The following is an 18,735-nucleotide window of genomic DNA, read 5'->3' as shown; positions in this document are numbered from 1 at the left end:
TAGTTCTTTGAAATAAAGAAATTTAATATAATCAATTAGATATTTTTGTTGCATGGTAATATAACCATATAGAAGTTGAGGCAATATGAGTGATCATATGTGAATAATGTGCATGTTCTATATCTTTATATAGCTTTGTATTCTATATGTATGATCACAAATATATATCTTATACATGTATTATCCTCATATATATGTATATATGGTATATATATGTATATATATCAATATTTGCATAGAGTACTGAATGACCATATATATCAAAATGAATATTTTATTGCTTTAAAAATATATTTAGTATAATTAACACATTAAAAACGTGTTTAAAATGAAAGCATTGCTTTCAGTCTAAAATTATCAGCTGTTACATATTATTTCAGACTCTCTTATCATACATACTATCTAAATTTAGCCCACAATATAGGTACTGATTTAAATATAATCAAGCTGGAAATGTTACATGCATAGCACTTAAATTATGACCACAAGTTAATTTCTAATCATTCTTCAATTAAAACAAATAAACTCTGACATATTAACTTTCAGCATTATGATATTATTACTGCGAATACTGTCAACTCTTCTTCAGAATAAAATATCTCATTTTAGAGTCGAGATATAGAAAAATAAGTTTAATCGCCAGGCGCGGTGGCTCACGCCTGTAATCCCAGCACTTTGGGAGGCCGAGGTGGGCGGATCACAAGGTCAGGAGATCGAGACCACGGTGAAACCCCGTCTCTACTAAAAATACAAAAAATTAGCCGGGCGCGGTGGCGGGCGCCTGTAGTCCCAGCTACTCAGGAGGCTGAGGCAGGAGAATGGCGGGAACCCGGGAGGCGGAGCTTGCAGTGAGCCGAGATCGCGCCACTGCACTCCAGCCTGGGCGACAGAGCGAGACTCCGTCTCAAAAAACAAAACAAAACAAAACAAAAAAAAAAAGAAAAATAAGTTTAATCAAAACAAAGTCAGAGAAGGTGAGACAATCAGAAAAAATATATTGTGTTTGAGATTCCTTTAGACAATATGTTATATATAATAAAGCTAACCAAATTCTGTTTTATATGGTGAAATTTAGTATTGTAAGGAGACACTTTTTTTTTTTTGAGACAGAGTCTCGCTCTGTCGCCCAGACTGGAGTGCAGTGGCTGGATCTCAGCTCACTGCAAGCTCCACCTCCCGGGTTCACACCATTCTCCTACCTTAGCCTCCGAGTAGCTGGGACTACAGGCGCCCACCACCACGCCCGGCTAGTTTTTTGTATTTTTTTTAGTAGAGACGGGGTTTCACCATGTTAGCCAGGATGGTCTCGAACTCCTGACCTCGTGATCTGCCCATCTCGGCCTCCCAAAGTGCTGGGATACAGGCTTGAGCCACTGCGCCCGACCAGGAGACACTTTTATAATTAACTGCTATAAAATACATATTTATATACATAAACATTATATGAATAAATATACGCACATATGTATGTATATATGTGTGTGGGATATATACACACATATACACACACACACACATATACACACACATATATGTGTATATATATACACCTTCAAGTCTTCTGAAAGCTAGAAGGTTTAGACTGTAAATGAATGTCAATGAGGTAAATACTCATTAACATTTATAGTGTACCTTATTATATTAAGTTGTATATAGCATTTTGCAATGCTAACAGAGGCTTAAGAGTTGTTGCCTTATAAATTTAAATTAATACCTGAGGATATTTTGTAATGGAGACCTTGATATATTTTGGTTATTTTGATACTTAGAAAATCAAATAATTAATTAGTCAGGACTTTTACCGGAAAGACACATGGTGACTGACAGAAACAGCATTAGTTTCCAGGAGGAAGCCATCGTCGGTCACTAGAATCTTCTGTGTCTCAATGGGTTTAACAGCTCTGGTGTTTCTTCATTAAAGAGTTCCCTGTTTGAAATAGATAACAATTTTCTTAAACAGAGAAAATAAACAAACAGAAAAGCAAACAAATACAAACAAATGCAAAAATCTCCTAATAACATGATAAATAACTATTAGTGCAAAGGTCAGATTCATACTCACCAAAGAGCAATAATACAGTTTCTGCTAGAATTCATGTAATACACAACACAAGTACTTAGTAAATGTGATCAACTCTCCTTTTCACATTTATCTACATTGAATACTCCCTTCAATGTTTTTACTTGAATAGTAAAAACAACGGGTTCTAATGGGAATAATTTTTCCTCACAGGGAATGTATAATAGCTATATTTATTACCTTAGACAAATTATTGGACTAGAAAAATAGAATAGAAAAACCAGTTACATTATATATACTCCTTTGGTCTAGAACATAACTAATGATCAGTTGGTCAAGTAATTTTACACACTGTGCCTGTAGCTCATCAAAACCACCACAGGAAATTTTTCTCATTTAATTATTAATGTCAACTTCCTTTGTTTATAACTCCTATGATTATCTGTACTGTGTTATATTTCCCTCCTTTGGTGAATCATTTCTTTCAGTATCTTTTGCTAGCTGGAACCTAAGGGAAAAAGAATTTTCATGAATATTTAATGTTTTTGTCTAATGCCATTTTTATAACAATAACCAGTGTAGCACATTAATATAATTTGGTTCCTTTTTTTTTTCCCTGAATGATACAATAAACATGAAAAGAATATAAAATTCTGACACTAGACTTTCTGCAAGAACTTGACAAATACATATTGGACATTTCTATAATTCACAAGTACCTCCAGAATTTTCACGTGTCAGCTATGTTCTTCTTGGCCCAAAGCCATTCAGTTGAGAAATAATTGTCAATTATGTCAATTATGTTTGAATAATGATTGCCTTCTTGGTACCTGGTCCCTCCTTATCAAATTAGAAGTCTAGGTTATCTCTATATTTTAGGAAGCATCTGAAAAATATATATAGGTATTTTTCCCCTAGCTAGATCAGAATTTAATTTAGTTATGTCAAAGAAAGGAATTTATTGTTAGTACCTCTACCCGAATGGAGTCAGTTACGTTTTATTTATAATTTTAAATATAAGTCTTGGTAGTCTATTTTAACTTTATATTTGGGGATCACTAATGGAGAAGAAAGTTAAGACAATAATGGTTAATTTATTTATAACAAGCATAAACAAAGAATTTTTCATCATTTTCTCTATTTTATGAGTAAATATCAGAAATACATACAATTTGAAGCACAAAATAACAACTTCATAGCTAATTGTGACAATTTAAAACATCTTGGTTATTTATACACTGTTTTTAGCAGAAAGGAAAAAAACAAAATCCACATATCACATATAATAACTGGAGAGATTAAGGTTGCCAGAAGTACAATTATGACTCATGAAAACTGCACAGTTGAGTTAGCAAATTTTCAATTCATGATTAAATTGATCTTTTTTGAAATTGTGAATTCTGAGAAGGTAATATAGCTTTGACTTAACTCATTTTGACGAGCTTGTGCTCAGTCTCATACTCCCCAAACTGGTACTTCCCAGTCTATTTACAATGTCCTAAGGTCCTCTGTTGTTCTAAATATTCTTCATAAACAAATACAAATGTTATTACAACCCTTAAGGACTGTTTCTGGGACCAGCAAAAGGAAAACCCACAGACATTCATGTGCACACACATACACAGGTTGATAGTCATCAAAAGGAGAATTGACTCATGAAGATAGCAGGATAAATTGGACACAGTAGCGAAGGATCTTCAGTAAAATTTCAAGGAGTTATTGGTCTTAAAGAACCGATTTTTGAGTGGAATAGTGTGGAAAGACTGACAAGGAACACATGGATAAATAAGTCAGTGTCAAACAGTGATAAATACTCTGAAGAAATTAACAGACTCACTCCATTCCCACAACACTGACTTTCTTGCTGGTCCTCAAGTATGCCAAGCACATACTGTGTCCTCTGCCTAGACCTCTCCAACATCAGTTCTTTCCATACCTTAGAGTTTTAAATCATTGCAGACTGTTCTTCCTAGAAGCCTTTCTTGGTTACTCTCCTTAAAATAGCAAGCCCTCTCCTGTCAGCCCTGTCACTGATTTTTCTTACATTTGCTCTGCCTTATTTTTGTTCTTAGCAATTATCAGTGCCTGAGGTTAAACTAGTCTGTTTACATCTTAATTATCTTTTTCTCCTACTAGAATGTCATATCCACGGAAGCAAGGATTTTTGTCTTGTTTATCTTTACAGAACCAGCATCTAGAACAATGACCACCATAGAAAGTATTCAATTATTATTTTTTAGATAATAATTATTGAATAAACTGAAGTCTCTAGGAAATAAATTATTTGGCAAAAGATTAAAAAAAAAAAAAAAAAAAACTGGGCGGGTGCGTAGTTCATGCCTATAATCCCAGTACTTTGGGAGGCAAGGCAAACAGATCACTTGAGGTCAGGAGTTTGAGACCAGCCTGGCCAACATGGTGAAACCTTGTCTCTACTAAAAATACAAAAATTAGCTAGATGTGGTGGTACTTGCCTATAATACCAGTTACTTGAGAGACTGAGACATGAGAATCACTTGAACCCGGGAGACAGAGGTTGCAGTGAGCCGAGATTGTGCCACTGCACTCCAGCTGGGGTGATACAGAGAGCCTCTGTCTCAAAAAAAAAAAAAAAAAGAAAAAAAAACAAACAAAAATACTCAGTGTTTCTTAGGTTTTCATACTACAGTGATATGCTGTATAATGACATTTCAGTCAATGTTGAACTCCATATATGATGATGCTCCCATAAGATAATTATATTTTACTGTACTTGTCATATGTTTAGACACACAAATAGTTATTTTGTTATAATTGCCTTCATTATTCAGTACAGTAACATCCTGTACAGGTCTGTAGCCTAGAAGCAATAGGCTATATTATAGCCTAGATCTGTAGCAAGCTGTACCATCTAGGTTTGCGTAAGTAAACTCTACAATGTTCACACAATGATTATATCCCTGTGTGATACAATGTGAGAAATAAGAAGATATTTCTCAGAATGTGGCTCAGTCATTAAGAGATACTTTACTATACTAATAACTACCATTTATTAGATAAATTACAAGCATTGTGTTAAACACTTTACCTACACAATCTGTAGGACATCTCTTATTGATGAAGCTAATTTGCCCCAGGTCACACAGTTAGTAAATAATGTTAACCCTTAAGCTCCATCATTTCTTACAAGAGTCCAAAGCAATCCCTGCAAGAGACTAGACAACATTTACACTGACACAATTGGGACTGGTACAGAGTGAATAACAAACCCTTTAAAAACATTTAATTAACATATGCCTTAAATGTTTGTCATGTAATATTTAATTCTGTATTCTTATATAGAATATATTTGCCAATTATTATATAGCAGTGACATCTTTTTACGATTATAAAGATTCTGGTGGAAAAATGATTTCTTTTATCTTGGCATCACAGGAAACTGTAGTGTATAAATAGTGCCTGTGTTGCATCATATACAACTTTAAACTTATTTCAAGTGGCCTAAAAGCATATGAAGTCATCTGATGGCAGGATTCTTGGAGGCTTTCATTATTTTTATGCAGTTATCTCATACATACATCATAGCAGTTTTAAGTGACTATCTTATAAAGTTTAGGGCTTTAGCCTTAAACAAACTTTTTGCCAAATGCTCTTCCTCTTGGTACTCTCATGTATCTGTGATTTCCAAAATGCTTATTTGACTTACATAATTACAATAACATGGACAACTTACATAACTAGACTTGGAACAAATACAACTGAATCTTGGTAAACATGTGACTGACAAAGTGGCAGTGAATAAACTAGAAATTAGCCTACTTACCTGTGAATATCATCTGTATTCTGAGTTATTTTCATTTATTAAGGTAATGATGGATTTATTCTGGGAAATTAGAACAGTAGAGGTTTAGTAAAAGTGTTTCTACTCCCATTTGCATGTGATAAGGCCTCAATGTAAGGGCTTTGTATGTAAATTTTGGTGAAATGAATACAATGAAGGAATATCTCTTTTTCAGTGGACCTTATTCTCCATCTCAACCATGACTCTTCGCTAAGACTGAAGCTTGTGACATTTTGCTTGGAAGTACCCTTGAAGGACTGAGTAAGGTGGGAATACGGCTCAGGAAAAGGAATATAAAATGTTTTTGAGGTTAATTGCTTTCAAGGTATCCTTGAAGTTATCTAGCTCAATGCACCTGGGGAAAAAGAAAAAGATAATAAAATGTGGCCAAAGTTATAGCAGGCATAAAAAAGAATGTGTCTTCTTATTGCTTGCTGTCATACATCCTTTGAGGACCAAGCAGCAAAAAAAAATTTTGGCTTTCAAATTTAACCAGATTGAGTTATGATATTGTTTATCTTATAAAAGCAAATGACAGTTCTCTGTCCTAGAAAAAGTGCTATGAGATGTAGCGAACAGACTGAGCTCACAGTGTCCACATGTTTTGGAGGCATTCTTTAACATGATTTTCTATAGTGTGTTAAACACAGTGAGGCATAGTGAAGTTCAGTTTTTCTTACTCTTTTTAATATAAACATTTTTTAAGCCTCAACAAAACCTGCATTGAATAGGGTCCAGCAAGAATTTTAAAAGGAGCCACAACAGTTTTCTGAGACTTCAAGTCAACTTCATAATTTTATTTAAAATATAAGAGTAGAAAAAATATGGTTCAAGATTATTTACTACTCAAAAGTATAATTAATGGAGACTGGAATCAGAAAGAAAAAAGACAACTGCTCTAGAAATCTGATGCCAGAAATAGTTTGTGATTCCTACCACCTAGTGACTGATATTAGAACAGGGTAAACACCCAACTATGGCTCACAACTCCACATCAGTTCTGACAGGTCTTGTGTTGTGTTGGGATGCTGAATACCATTTCATGGCTGAGTGGCAGTAGATTTCCTTTTCTGGCAATTTGGGAACTGGACACCATGACTAAGAAGGAGTATGTCCTTCTTAAAGTAATACAGAAAATATTTTAAAATATTCTTGAATGCCTCAATGAACTATTGAGGAAGAGAAAAACTTATTAGACGTCAAAGCTAAATAAGAGTGGCAAGCTGGGAACCAAAGAAAACTTTACTATTAAGTGATTTTGCAATTCTCAATGTACTTCAGATTTAGGTATATGGCTGCTTTGAAAGTTGGGGACCAAAACCAAAGCCTAGGGCCACAGAGCTGGGTAATCAAATAGGAGAATCCATATATCTAAGATCCCAAAGGGATATCTCTCTAGAGAGATACTCCATTCATAAAACAGTAAATAGAATTTTCAGGTCTAAACTATGGGAATAAATGGAAGGAATAAAGAAAATCTCAATAGTCAAAAATTCAGTCAGGAGTCATGTAATGTACAGGAAAACAAATAACTAAGTTAGAGTCAATAGAAATGATAAATGTCAGAATTATACCAGCAAAGACTTCAGATATTTGACTTTTTAGGCAGATTACATGTGTTATAAAAAAATAAAGGAATTGACACCATGAGAAAGAGGAAACAGGAATAAAAAGCTTATCTAAAAAGTAGCCCAGAAAGGCAACAGCAGGAAACTATGAAAGAAAGAAACACAATGATAGTGAAAAGGTCTTAATATGTCTAATCAGATTTTCGGAATGAGAAAGAGAATGGGATGAGGCAATATGTGAAAAGATAGATAATTGTTAAGATTTTCCAGAATTGATAAAATTTACTAATTTTAAGATTCTTGAAGACCAGAAAAACCCCAAAAGAAGAAATACCTGTGCACATCATATTGAAAATGCAAAATAACAAAACCAAAAAGCAGCCAGAGAGAAAAAGAAAGTAACTATAAAAGTAGGAAAATCAGACTCACATTTGACTTCTTGATAGCAAGAATGAGATTTAAAAAATTAAAATAATGTACTGCGAGATAAAAACAAATGAGAATAATGTACTTTATTGGTAAAGTAAATAAGGAACCCATTAGCCTGAGGTGGTCTCTCTAACTCGAGCACTTAGATAAGCAAACTGAAACTTAACTTGGAAACCTTCCTTGTAACTGACTTAAGAAAAATAAGTCTCAGCCAATCACAAACAGTCAACTAGTGACTGTTTATACAATTAGGGACCTCCCATCAGGTCATATCTAAATAAGGCAAACATCTAGCTGTAGCTAATCAGGTAATTTTTCAACTTTGCTTTTGTGTCCAGCCTACAAATTCTCACTGCTCAGATGACAGAGAAGAGCTCTCTGAACCTCTTTCAATTTTGAGTGATGCCTGATTTATGAATCATTATTTGCCTAAATAAACTGCCATCATGAGTGCAAAGTACTGCCAGGAGCAAGCAGTAGGAGATCAAGCCTGAGGATTATACAAGGCCAGATAGCAAATTATCCATAGGTCAGTAAAAGGAGTGTGAATTTTATTAAAAACACCATCATAAATAAATAACTAAATAATCACATAACTAAATTTCAAAAGTTCTCTGATAACCCAGTATTACCTATTTTTTTGCAATATAATGTACTGTCAAGTGAAGAGTCATGAGATTCACAAATGTGAGGAGGAGACTTTATTTATTATAAAGGGTTATAGCCTGAAGGGTGTCCATCTTGACAGGCTGTAACTCTTTATAAGAACTAAAGTTTCCTCTCTGAATTTAAAGATCTTGTGATTCTTCAGTTGCTATATCTGACAGATGAGCTTGGGGCTCTGAATGGGACTCATAGTTCCTCCTGTATCCTTTTGAATATGTATGTTTAAGCAACCTGTCCAGCATAAATTCCTGTTCCACCCTCCCCTCCCTCAAAGTGCCTGTTAATGGTCTTTACGGAAGGCTACCCTTTCTAGCCCATCAGAATGGCCACCTTGCAGGACATAACCCTTTAAGAAAAATGAAATCTTTCCAAAGTTATAGATCTTGTGGTGCTTCAGTTGACAGTACACAGGATCAAATGACGTTCCATCATTACAGAGAAGACAAACAGATGTGATAAAGTAATAGGATTTGCCTAATGCCCCCGGTAATTCAAACTCGGCATCAGAATTAGAGCTGCACCTTCTCATTCCTGGTCGACAGGTCAAATAATATATTCATGCTGACTTTTTCATTTCCTACTGATAGGAAAATCTATTCAAAGTCCAAGTTGTTGAAGAATTTAAGAACAGATTGGTATCCATTGTAGGAGATCTTCTGATAATGAGTGGGATGACTTAGGAGATGAAGCCCCGGCTACGTGCAGGGAAAGGGACTCACACATTTCAAAATGTGTGACTTATGGAAAAGGAGACTTGGGTTACTGCATCGTGGAAAACAAACCAGTGAGAACAGGAGAACACCTGTCCAGGGTTCTGCATGAACAAGTAAGTCGATTAAATTCTGACTAAAAGAGTTTTCAATATATAATTTGAAGAATATATACTCTGTGCAACAGTGAGAGGTGATAAAGATTTCACATGGATAAATTCATTTTCTGAAAAAGTTAGTAGAGCAATGAGGAAACCTGAAAGATTCTGAGTTTTAAAGATTTCCTTTGAATAACGTAATATGAATAAAATTTTAGGGCCATGGTCTCGAGCAAGAGAAATAAACCCATATTTACTCTGTTATTTAAATTCTTTTAATTTAATTAAATATGAAAATAAGGATCTTTGCAAGGTAGTTAAGAGTAATTATGCTTAGTTATTATTGGCTAAATTGGGCTTTTAATGATTTACTTAAAATTTAACCCACATCCCCTTGGAAAAATTGGCATTTCGAATCATTCATCTGGCAGTTGAAACCACAGGGCTAAATTGCATTTAAACAATGTCTTGTTATAGGCCCATGGTTAAACTGGGAATTGTAAATAATTCCAAGGCAATGTTTGAAACAGCAAATAGAAATGCCCTTAGGAGTCATATACATTTTTGTTCTTCATTTCCACATTAAACCTTTTTGCCTGAAATATTCATATTCTCTAAAGACAAGGCAAATATGCCTGATAAAAAATAAGCCAAACTTGGGAACATAGTCTGTAAAACTATATACTATTGTTATAAAGTATTAGGCAGCTCCCCTGGTGGAATTTTACTCACAATGTGACAAGAATCTGTAAGTGTGGTCTTCTATGTTGTTGACAAAGGAATTACAAAGAAATCTCAATGAATGAAAAAGAGATACTACAGGGATATGCAGTGGATGTTTCTGTATCTCAAACTTTAATCCAAATGACTATTATTGATTTTTCCCCCACACAGTAATGACTGAGAAGCATCGTGATCAAATAGATAGGAACTAGTAAGGAAAGAAAAGAAATCTGAATTCTGGGCAAAGCCTACTCCCTAATAAACTGCCTCACTCTATTTTAGCTTCTTTATTCTGTGCCCAGGTAGCACCAGCCTTTGCAGACTCCTAGGAACCAGTTACCTGATTTCATTAAGTCCTTTGAAACCTCACAGATAAAAAAATCTCAATAGAGTCACTATAATTTCTCCATATTTTTTCTGTTAAATGGCTTTAAAAATTCTTAATACTGTTTATTTCAGAAACAAGCATTTAAACTATTTACTCAAAAAGAAAGCTATTGATTTTTTCAATCCCTAACTCAGTTCTTCAAGCAGATAATAATTTCATTATGTTCTCAGCTAAATAATCTGAAGCAGTAATTCTAAATAGTATAAATAGCACATTTAATTTACATGAGTTTAAATATGTCTTTTAATAGCTGCTGATCTCAGAATATGCCTAACACAGTTTGATGTTGTATCCTCTAAATCTCATGTTGGGTTGTAATTCCCACTGTTGGAAGTCGGGCCTAGTCGGAGGTGATTGGATCTTTGGGGTAGATATTTCATGAATGGTTTAGCCCCATCCTCTCAGTGCTATCCTTACAATAGTGAGCAATAGTTCTCACAAGATCCTCTTGGTCCTGCTTCACCTTACACCATAGTAAAGGCTTCCTGAGGCCTCCCTAGAAACCAAGCAGATGCCGTTCCGTGCTTATACAGCCTGCATAACTGTCAGCCAATTAAACCCCTTTCTTTATGAATTATGCAACTTCAGGTATTCTGTACAACAACACAAGAACAGCCTAACACAATGTCCCTATATTTGGAAAAGTTTTCAAGGTAATATTATCCATCCCTCCCTCCCTCCCTTCTTCCTTTCTTTCTTTTCTTTCCCTTCCTTCCTTCCTTCCTTCCTTCCTTCCTTCCTTCCTTCCTTCCTTCCTTCCTTCCTTCCTTCCTTCCTTTCTTTCTTTCTTTCTTTCTTTCTTTCTTTCTTCTTTCTCTCTTTCTTTCTTTCTTTCCCTCCCTTTCTTTTTCTTTCTTTCTTTCTTTCTTTCTTTCTTTCTTTCTTTCTTTCTTTCTTTCTTTCTTTCTTTCTCTCTCTTTCTCTCTTTCTCTCTCTCTCTTTCTCTTTCTCTCTCTCTCTCTCTCTCTCTCTCTTTCGACAGACTGTCTCTGTTGCCCAGGCTGGAGTGCAATGGTGCAATCTCGGCTCACTGCAACCTCTGCCTCCTGAGTTCAAGTGATTCTCCTGCCTCAACAGTCTCATGAGTAGCTGGGATTAAGGTGCGTGCCACCATGCCCAGCTAATTTTTGTAGTTTCAGTAGAGATGGCGATTCACCATGTTGGCCAGGCTGGTCTCGAACTCCTGACCTCAGGTGATCCGCCCACCTCAGCCTCCCAAAGTGCTGGGATTCCGGGCATGAGCCACCGCACCTGGCCAACTTTCTATTATATCTATTAAAGTAACAATAACTATGTATTGTTTATCTAGGTTCATTGTGCCTTGATAGTTTTAAACCATTGTGATTGGCTCACACAATCTTTGAAATGCTCTGAGAAATGTCAGACTAGATTAAGAAAGTAAGTCTAGCAGAGTTACAGCCTAACTGAATTTGATATCAGAAGTGCAAGTAAATTTGATGGTCAGCAAAGCCACCCACCAGAAAGATACACTTGACAGATACCTTGAATATTTTCCAGAAATGTATAATAAAAGCAGAAAGTACAAGAAATGGGTGACCGCAGTCAATTGGGCAGTGACCTAAATATAAGATGCTGTATAAAACGAATGTGGACTATATATAGCTATTCTTGTGCTATTGTTCATCTGCAGAAATCACTTCATTTCTGAAGTCTAAGAGTTATGTATTTCAACGTTTGAAAGCAGAGAAATATGATTCTGTAGAGTCAAACTGAGATTTTTGTCACCCAGGAAACGGAATAGCTAAAGTTGCAGATATTACAGACAGAAAGAATTCTACTCCAGGAATATATGTAACAGAGCACAGATTATATATCCAGGATAAATTTAATAGAGGTGGCCAAATAAGGCATACCAGAGAAGGCACAACAGGAGGACCTATGGCCTTTATGAGGCAGCCTTGAAGATACCTTGCTCTAAGTTCCTTCCAAGGAAAAACTTTCAGTTCAACTGCAAAGGGAGCAGTGACCTGCCAGCTTCCAGTTGTCAGCAACTCCAGGAACTACCTGTGTCTTAGCTTGGGCTATGGGATTCCCCAGCAGCCCCAACCAATGACTCATCATGGTGGTGGTACAGCACCTGTCCATTTCTGCCTAATGAGAGATGCCCCTAATAACCAATCTTGGCTCTGGAGGTACACATAAGGTTGGCCCAGGCTGCTGGTTTCCACCAGAGGTTATTTTGCCCTCTAAGGAACATTTAGCAATATTTGGAGATTATTTGCTGTTATCACAGCTGACGGTATGCTACTAGCATCTAGTAGTAGGGGCCAAGGATACTAATAAACATTGTATTAAGTTGGTGCAAAAGTAATTGTGGTTTTGACATTGAAAGTAATGACAGAATCCACAATTACTTTTGCACCAACCTAATAATATTCAGCCTTCTTCAATGGGGACATTATCTCAAGTGAAATAAGCCAGACATAGAAAGACAAATACCATATGTTCTCATTCCTATGTGGAATTTTTAAAAGTTGAAATCATAGAAGCAGTGAATACAACAGTAGTTACCAGAGACTTGGGAGGGTGTAGGGGAGGAGGCATGGGAAGAGGTTGGTTAGTGGATACAAAGTTACAGATTTAAATGAAGAAAAAGGTACAGTGTCCTATCACACAGTAGGGTGACTAGAGTCAACAATAAATTGCTAGAAGAGAATAGTTGGAATGTTCTTACTACAAAGAAATTATAAATGTTTGAGGCAATAGATATGTTAATTATCCTACTTTAATCATTACACAATATATTAATGTATTGAAACAATACATTGTATCCCACAAATATGTACAATTATTATATGACCATTAAAAACAAAGAGATAAATTTGGAAAGTAAAATATTGATCCCAAAATTTATTTATTTATTTATTTTTTTGAGACAAGGTCTCACTCTGTCACCAAGACCAGAGTGCAGTGGCATGATCACACCTCACTGTAGCCCTGCAGCCCCGATCTCCTAGGTTCAAGCTCTCCTCCAACCTCAGTCTCCAGAGTAACTAGGACTATGGGCACATGTCATCCTTCGTAACCAAATTTTTTATTTTCCTTAGAGACGAGATTTCACTTTGTTGCCCAGCCTAGCCTCAAACGCCCAGGTTCAAGCCATTCTTTTGCCTTGGTTTCCATAGTGTTGGCATTACAGGTGTGATTCACTGCACCTGGCTGAGCCCAAAATCTCAATCGTGCTGAGACTGAGAAATCTTGACCCAGAATTTATCACATCCGAACATGATTTGAGGATTTCCCTCAGCAATCTTCTATCTTCCTCCTTTTCTTATCACAGGTGTCAGAGCTGTATGTTGGTCCAAAACCTTTCCTATTCAACTGTGCTCCATCTCCTCTTTGGCCTTCCAGTTGTTAACTTTCTCTTGGCATTTCTTATTCAGTCTAAGAGTCCTGATTTCTGGAACATCCAACTGACATCTTTTAATAAACATTTATTAATCATAAAATGTACCAACCACCATACTAGCTGCTAAGAGAAAAATATAAACAAGACATGAACTGTCTTTCTTTTTTTTTTTCTTTTTTGAGACGGAGTCTCGCTCTGTTGCCCAGGCTGGAGTGCAGTGGCCTGATCTCAGCTCACTGCAAGCTCCGCCTCCCGGGTTCACGCCATTCTACTGCCTCAGCCTCCCGAGTAGCTGGGACTACAGGTGCCCGCCACCTCGCCTGGCTAGTTTTTTGTAGTTTTAGTAGAGACGGGGTTTCACTGTGTTCACCAGGATGGTCTCCATCTCCTGACCTCGTGATCCACCCGTCTCGGCCTCCCAAAGTGCTGGGATTACAGGCTTGAGCCACCGCGCCCGGCCGGTGACATGAACTGTCTTTCAAGGAGATCATACAATATAGAAAAACTTCATAACACAAAATACAATGAATATTAATATATTAAAATTCAATGGAAGAGCTACACTACAAGAAGTTTCAGGCATACCTACTGTGCATGTCAGAGGATTCAGTCAGTTATATTAAAAATATAAATATTTTTAATATTTATATTAATAATATAAATATTTTTAATATTTATATTAATAATATAAATATTTTTAATATTTATATTAATAATATAAATATTTTTAATATTTATATTAATAATATAAATATTTTAATATTTATATTAATATTTTAATATTTATTTTAAATCTGAGTAGGGCAGAGGTATTTCTCAAGTGTGGAGTTGTTATGATTCTTCAGATGGGGTTGGGCAGCATCTGTCAGAAGATGAAGGGTAAAGGCTTAAGAGGGCAGGGAGGTCCTGACCGAATTTTACTTATTAATGGGTAGTGTTTTTGCATAAAAGCAAAACTGATTATTTCTTTTTAGCATAGAATTACTGGCGGTCATTGGGCTACATAATAAATTTCAGACTGCTTTAGATGTTTACAAAGATCCTCATAAATTAGTTAAAATTTGCCTTTGTAGACTTACCTAATATTTTCCCCACACATACCCTAAATTTTCATTCATTCCTCAATGAGAACCTGCACATCTATCACATACCAAGTTTCTGTGATAGGCAGATATGATAGTGAGAAAGACAGACACAGCCCCTTAGGTCAGACTGCTCTAGCAGTTGAGTATTATTTGCCCCTTTCCAAGCTTAACATGCTTCTTCTTTGTTCGTGCTCCTTCCCATGACTAAACTTTCGTTAGCTCTCAATAGTCTATTTCTGCTCTGTATTGTAAGTCTCATGCCTTTGAAAAAAAAATGTCCTTGACCTCTTCATTAATCTAACACTTTGTTGTGCTTTTTGTAGCAATTAGTTTGTATCCCAGGCCACATCTATGTTATAATAATATAGCAATTATGAATGTGTCTCCTGATCTAAACCTGTGAACACATCGAAAGTATATGCTATATCTTGTCTAGACTTGTCTTGCAGGCACCCAGCAAAGTGTCGTGCATCGTTAGGTACTCAATAAATGATCACATTTAATTTATTTATCTTTAAATTGTCAACAAAGCAAATAATAACAAAATCCTAATATCAAATATATATTGTATGCACTTTTTTGTTCTTTCTTTATCTCAGATCTTGAACACAACACATATTTAGTTATCATTAGTTCTTAGGCATTTATCTGTGCTGTGCTTACTTCTATAGACTTTCCCAATATAGAAGCTTCTTACTCTACAGATGTCTTGTCTATATTATTGTTTTTCATAACATCCTTCAAAAAAGGCCACATCAGGCAAGGGCAAAGTACAACAAAGAGAGTCCTTCAGGGACTTGTTCACATTTTCTCAGATGACACAGGAGAAAGAAGAATCTGTAACAGGCAAATTCACCGTCTTTGCATATATTGGATATAATTACTTCAACACTTTCAGAAAAGAAGAAAGCACCTAAGATTTAAAATACATGAAAAAAATCAGTATACTGGATCAAATTACTATATCAAGAAGCTTAATTATTATTAAAATTGTGGGACTAGAGATGAGGAAAATGATTTACATATATGGCACAAGGATTTTTATGTTGAACTCATTTCCTACAACACTTTAAAACTTTTTAATACTTTTGCAAAAGTGACTATAGTATGTGAAGTATTTGCAATATTACAGAAAGAACATGAGATTTGGAAGAGAAGACATGAATTTTAAATCTCAGTTAGACATGTTTCTGGCTGTGTGATAGTGTTTGGTACTTTTAACCATTCTGACACTTCGCTTCCTCATCTGAAAATGAAAGATAATTGGTAATAATAGTTATTGCAGAAATTTTTATGATACTTACATGAAATAAATGAAAAATGCTAGCAATAAAATAGGGATTCAATAAATATTTTTATCTTACTCTAGTTTTCTCTTTCAACGTAAGATTTAAGTATAAAAGAACAATTATTGATATCTAGAGATGATTTAGGGAATAGATCAAAAACAATAAAATGATAATTTGGGTCATGTGAAAATAGTAAGATCTAATCTTTATTTAAAGTCTACTGTTTCAGTTTAATAGTTTAAAGATTTATAAGACTAAAGTTTTAATATTACCAAATGATGTTTAATAGTAAAAATTATGTCATAAACAATCTCAAAATAACATTTACATCTTAACTAGGGATATAAAATTGTATTTCACTTTACAATGAACTATAACATAGCGATAAAACTTAATTTTAAACTTATTTCATAATTTCTGATCCTTTAGACTAAATCTGGTATGAAGTTCAAGTTATCTATGAATAAAACTTGCTTATTTCCTAAGGTTCTCTTATTGTAGGTATCATGTGGCTGGAAAAGTCATGGTGACATTTTTTAACCTATAAAATGGCATTGTGATACCCTACGCCATCTGGGTTTACCTATTACATGGAAGAGGAGAGTTGCCAAACAGTAGATTTCTTCAAGCAAAATAAATCATTCTCTTGGTATCAGGAAAACTGAAATGCATTAATATTTCCTTTAAAAATTATGTTTGCAACAATAAATATTTGAAGTCAAATTAATTTGATTCTTAAGCTGTGTACTTTTAGTACAAGATTAATTGTTCTTAGAAACAAGAGGTACATGAAATGGGCAAACAGTTACCTTTAAATTGTGGTTGCAAAATAAAACGGTGATTGCAGGAGATACTTAGAGCAGTACTCACTGTTCTAAAACAGTTACGGTGGTTTAAATGCTAGTAATTTTGTTCTTTGCCATTTTCCACTTGACTTACTCCAATACATTCTTAAAACTGCCATGCTGAATGATATTAATGGTGCAAAAAATTGACTAGGATTATAGGAATGTATGTATTATTTTTATGGGCATATTTAATTGTACGTGGTTTTTTTTTAGGTTTCTAATTAAAACCAGCAGTAAAAATGATGTCTTCGTGTTTAAGCCCACAGTTTTAGACTTAAACACATCTCATAATTAGCACTAATATACAGATAGTTCAGAAAGATATAACGCTGACACATTAAAGTGAATTGGAAATCCTATTATTAGTCCTATTATTGAAACAGACCTTTGTCAGCAGGGAAGGAGTCAACTAAATAAACCACTGTAAACAGAACGTGTGCTGCTTCAGTTTCTTTCACAGATTTCCTGACATTATAGACTAAATGTCAGAGAGATCAGGACATAAATGATGGCATGATCCCAAAGGGAAGAGTTTATCAGTTCCACTGTATTTAAAACGACATTGAACACTGCATATTTTATCTGTCTGAAGATTTTACTACAGACGTGAAGTGTAAGATGTAAAAATCCACACATTTCTGCAGACTGGTGTGACAATTTACCAAATAATAATCTCTGTTTCTACTCAGTGTTAGGCAGCCACCAATTAGAGGACTGAATTCTCAGAGTCTCTAAGGGCAGTTTCACACTTCACATTTTCAATGGCAAATTGTATTTGACATTTCATTTAAAACCCAAGACACCATAACATGAAATCTTCTAGGCCATTAATGACAAAGCATTAGGGTAGCCTCCCACCTCCTCGTTGCCTGAGGCTACCTCTGCTGTTTCCCAGAAGGCTGTATCAGTGCTCCAGCATCATGTCCACAGCGTAGTGTATTTCTAACACGCCACTATAATCTAAATACCAGGCATGGTTCTTAGATGTTTATTACATACTTCTTACAGCTGTTTGCCAATAAAATGCCACGGACAACTTGAGCTCTGTAGGCCATAGCCCATTAATTGAAGTTTTTGTGGTTGTGATGGTGGGGGTGGTAGTACCTATTGTATTTTTAATGAGCATGAGAAAGCATAGGCAATTTTTTTTAAATAAGAGAAGCGAAAAAGAGTGCTTGGTTATACAAACCCCCTGCTTTGTAATTACCATCTATTATTTTCATTGGGTGGGGAGGGTCTTACTTACCTTTGAATTCCTTTTCAGTGAATCTAGTTATTTATTTGTGGTATAGTTAAAATATGGTCTTTGAAACTAGACAGATGTGGGTTCAACATCTGATTGTACTAAGCACTAATTGTGAATCTTTTAGGATTTTACCTACCCTCATTAAGACTATATATTTGCTTGTGAAATGAGGATATGTATTCTTTAATTGTCAAAAAATTCTGTATGAATAAGATTATCTCAAGTTAGTGTCTTAATCTGAGATCAAATCTTCCTAAGCAGAACAGGATTGTATTTAAGAACTCATGCTCTGTGGTTAGACCATCCAGGTTTGAATTTCAACTCTTCCTTTTTCCAGTAGCTAAAACTTGGACAACTTATTTAAAATCTCTAAATCTGATCTGTGGTGGCTTCTAACCACATATGACTATTGAGTATTTAAAATGTACTTAGTCCATATTGAGATATTCTGGAAGTGTCAAATATATATGAAGCT

At 35.1% G+C, this 18,735-nt stretch overlaps 1 protein-coding gene across 1 annotated transcript in view; it reads right to left on the bottom strand.

The window, feature by feature from the left end:
- The window catches only part of CNTN5 (contactin 5), a 1,035,741-nt gene that overhangs the window by 805,166 nt on the left and 211,840 nt on the right, over positions 1-18,735 (bottom strand). Inside the window, exon 2 of the mRNA XM_077964911.1 lies at positions 1,803-1,927. Coding sequence (XP_077821037.1) covers positions 1,803-1,857 — 55 coding nt within the window. The 5' untranslated portion in view covers positions 1,858-1,927. The remainder of the gene's footprint in view (positions 1-1,802; positions 1,928-18,735) is intronic.

Source organism: Macaca mulatta, chromosome 14 (genome assembly GCF_049350105.2).
Source record: "Macaca mulatta isolate MMU2019108-1 chromosome 14, T2T-MMU8v2.0, whole genome shotgun sequence".
Classification (NCBI taxonomy): Eukaryota; Metazoa; Chordata; class Mammalia; order Primates; family Cercopithecidae; genus Macaca; species Macaca mulatta.
The sequence above is the reverse complement of the archived record's forward strand: the minus strand, read 5'-3'. Positions and strand labels throughout refer to the sequence as shown.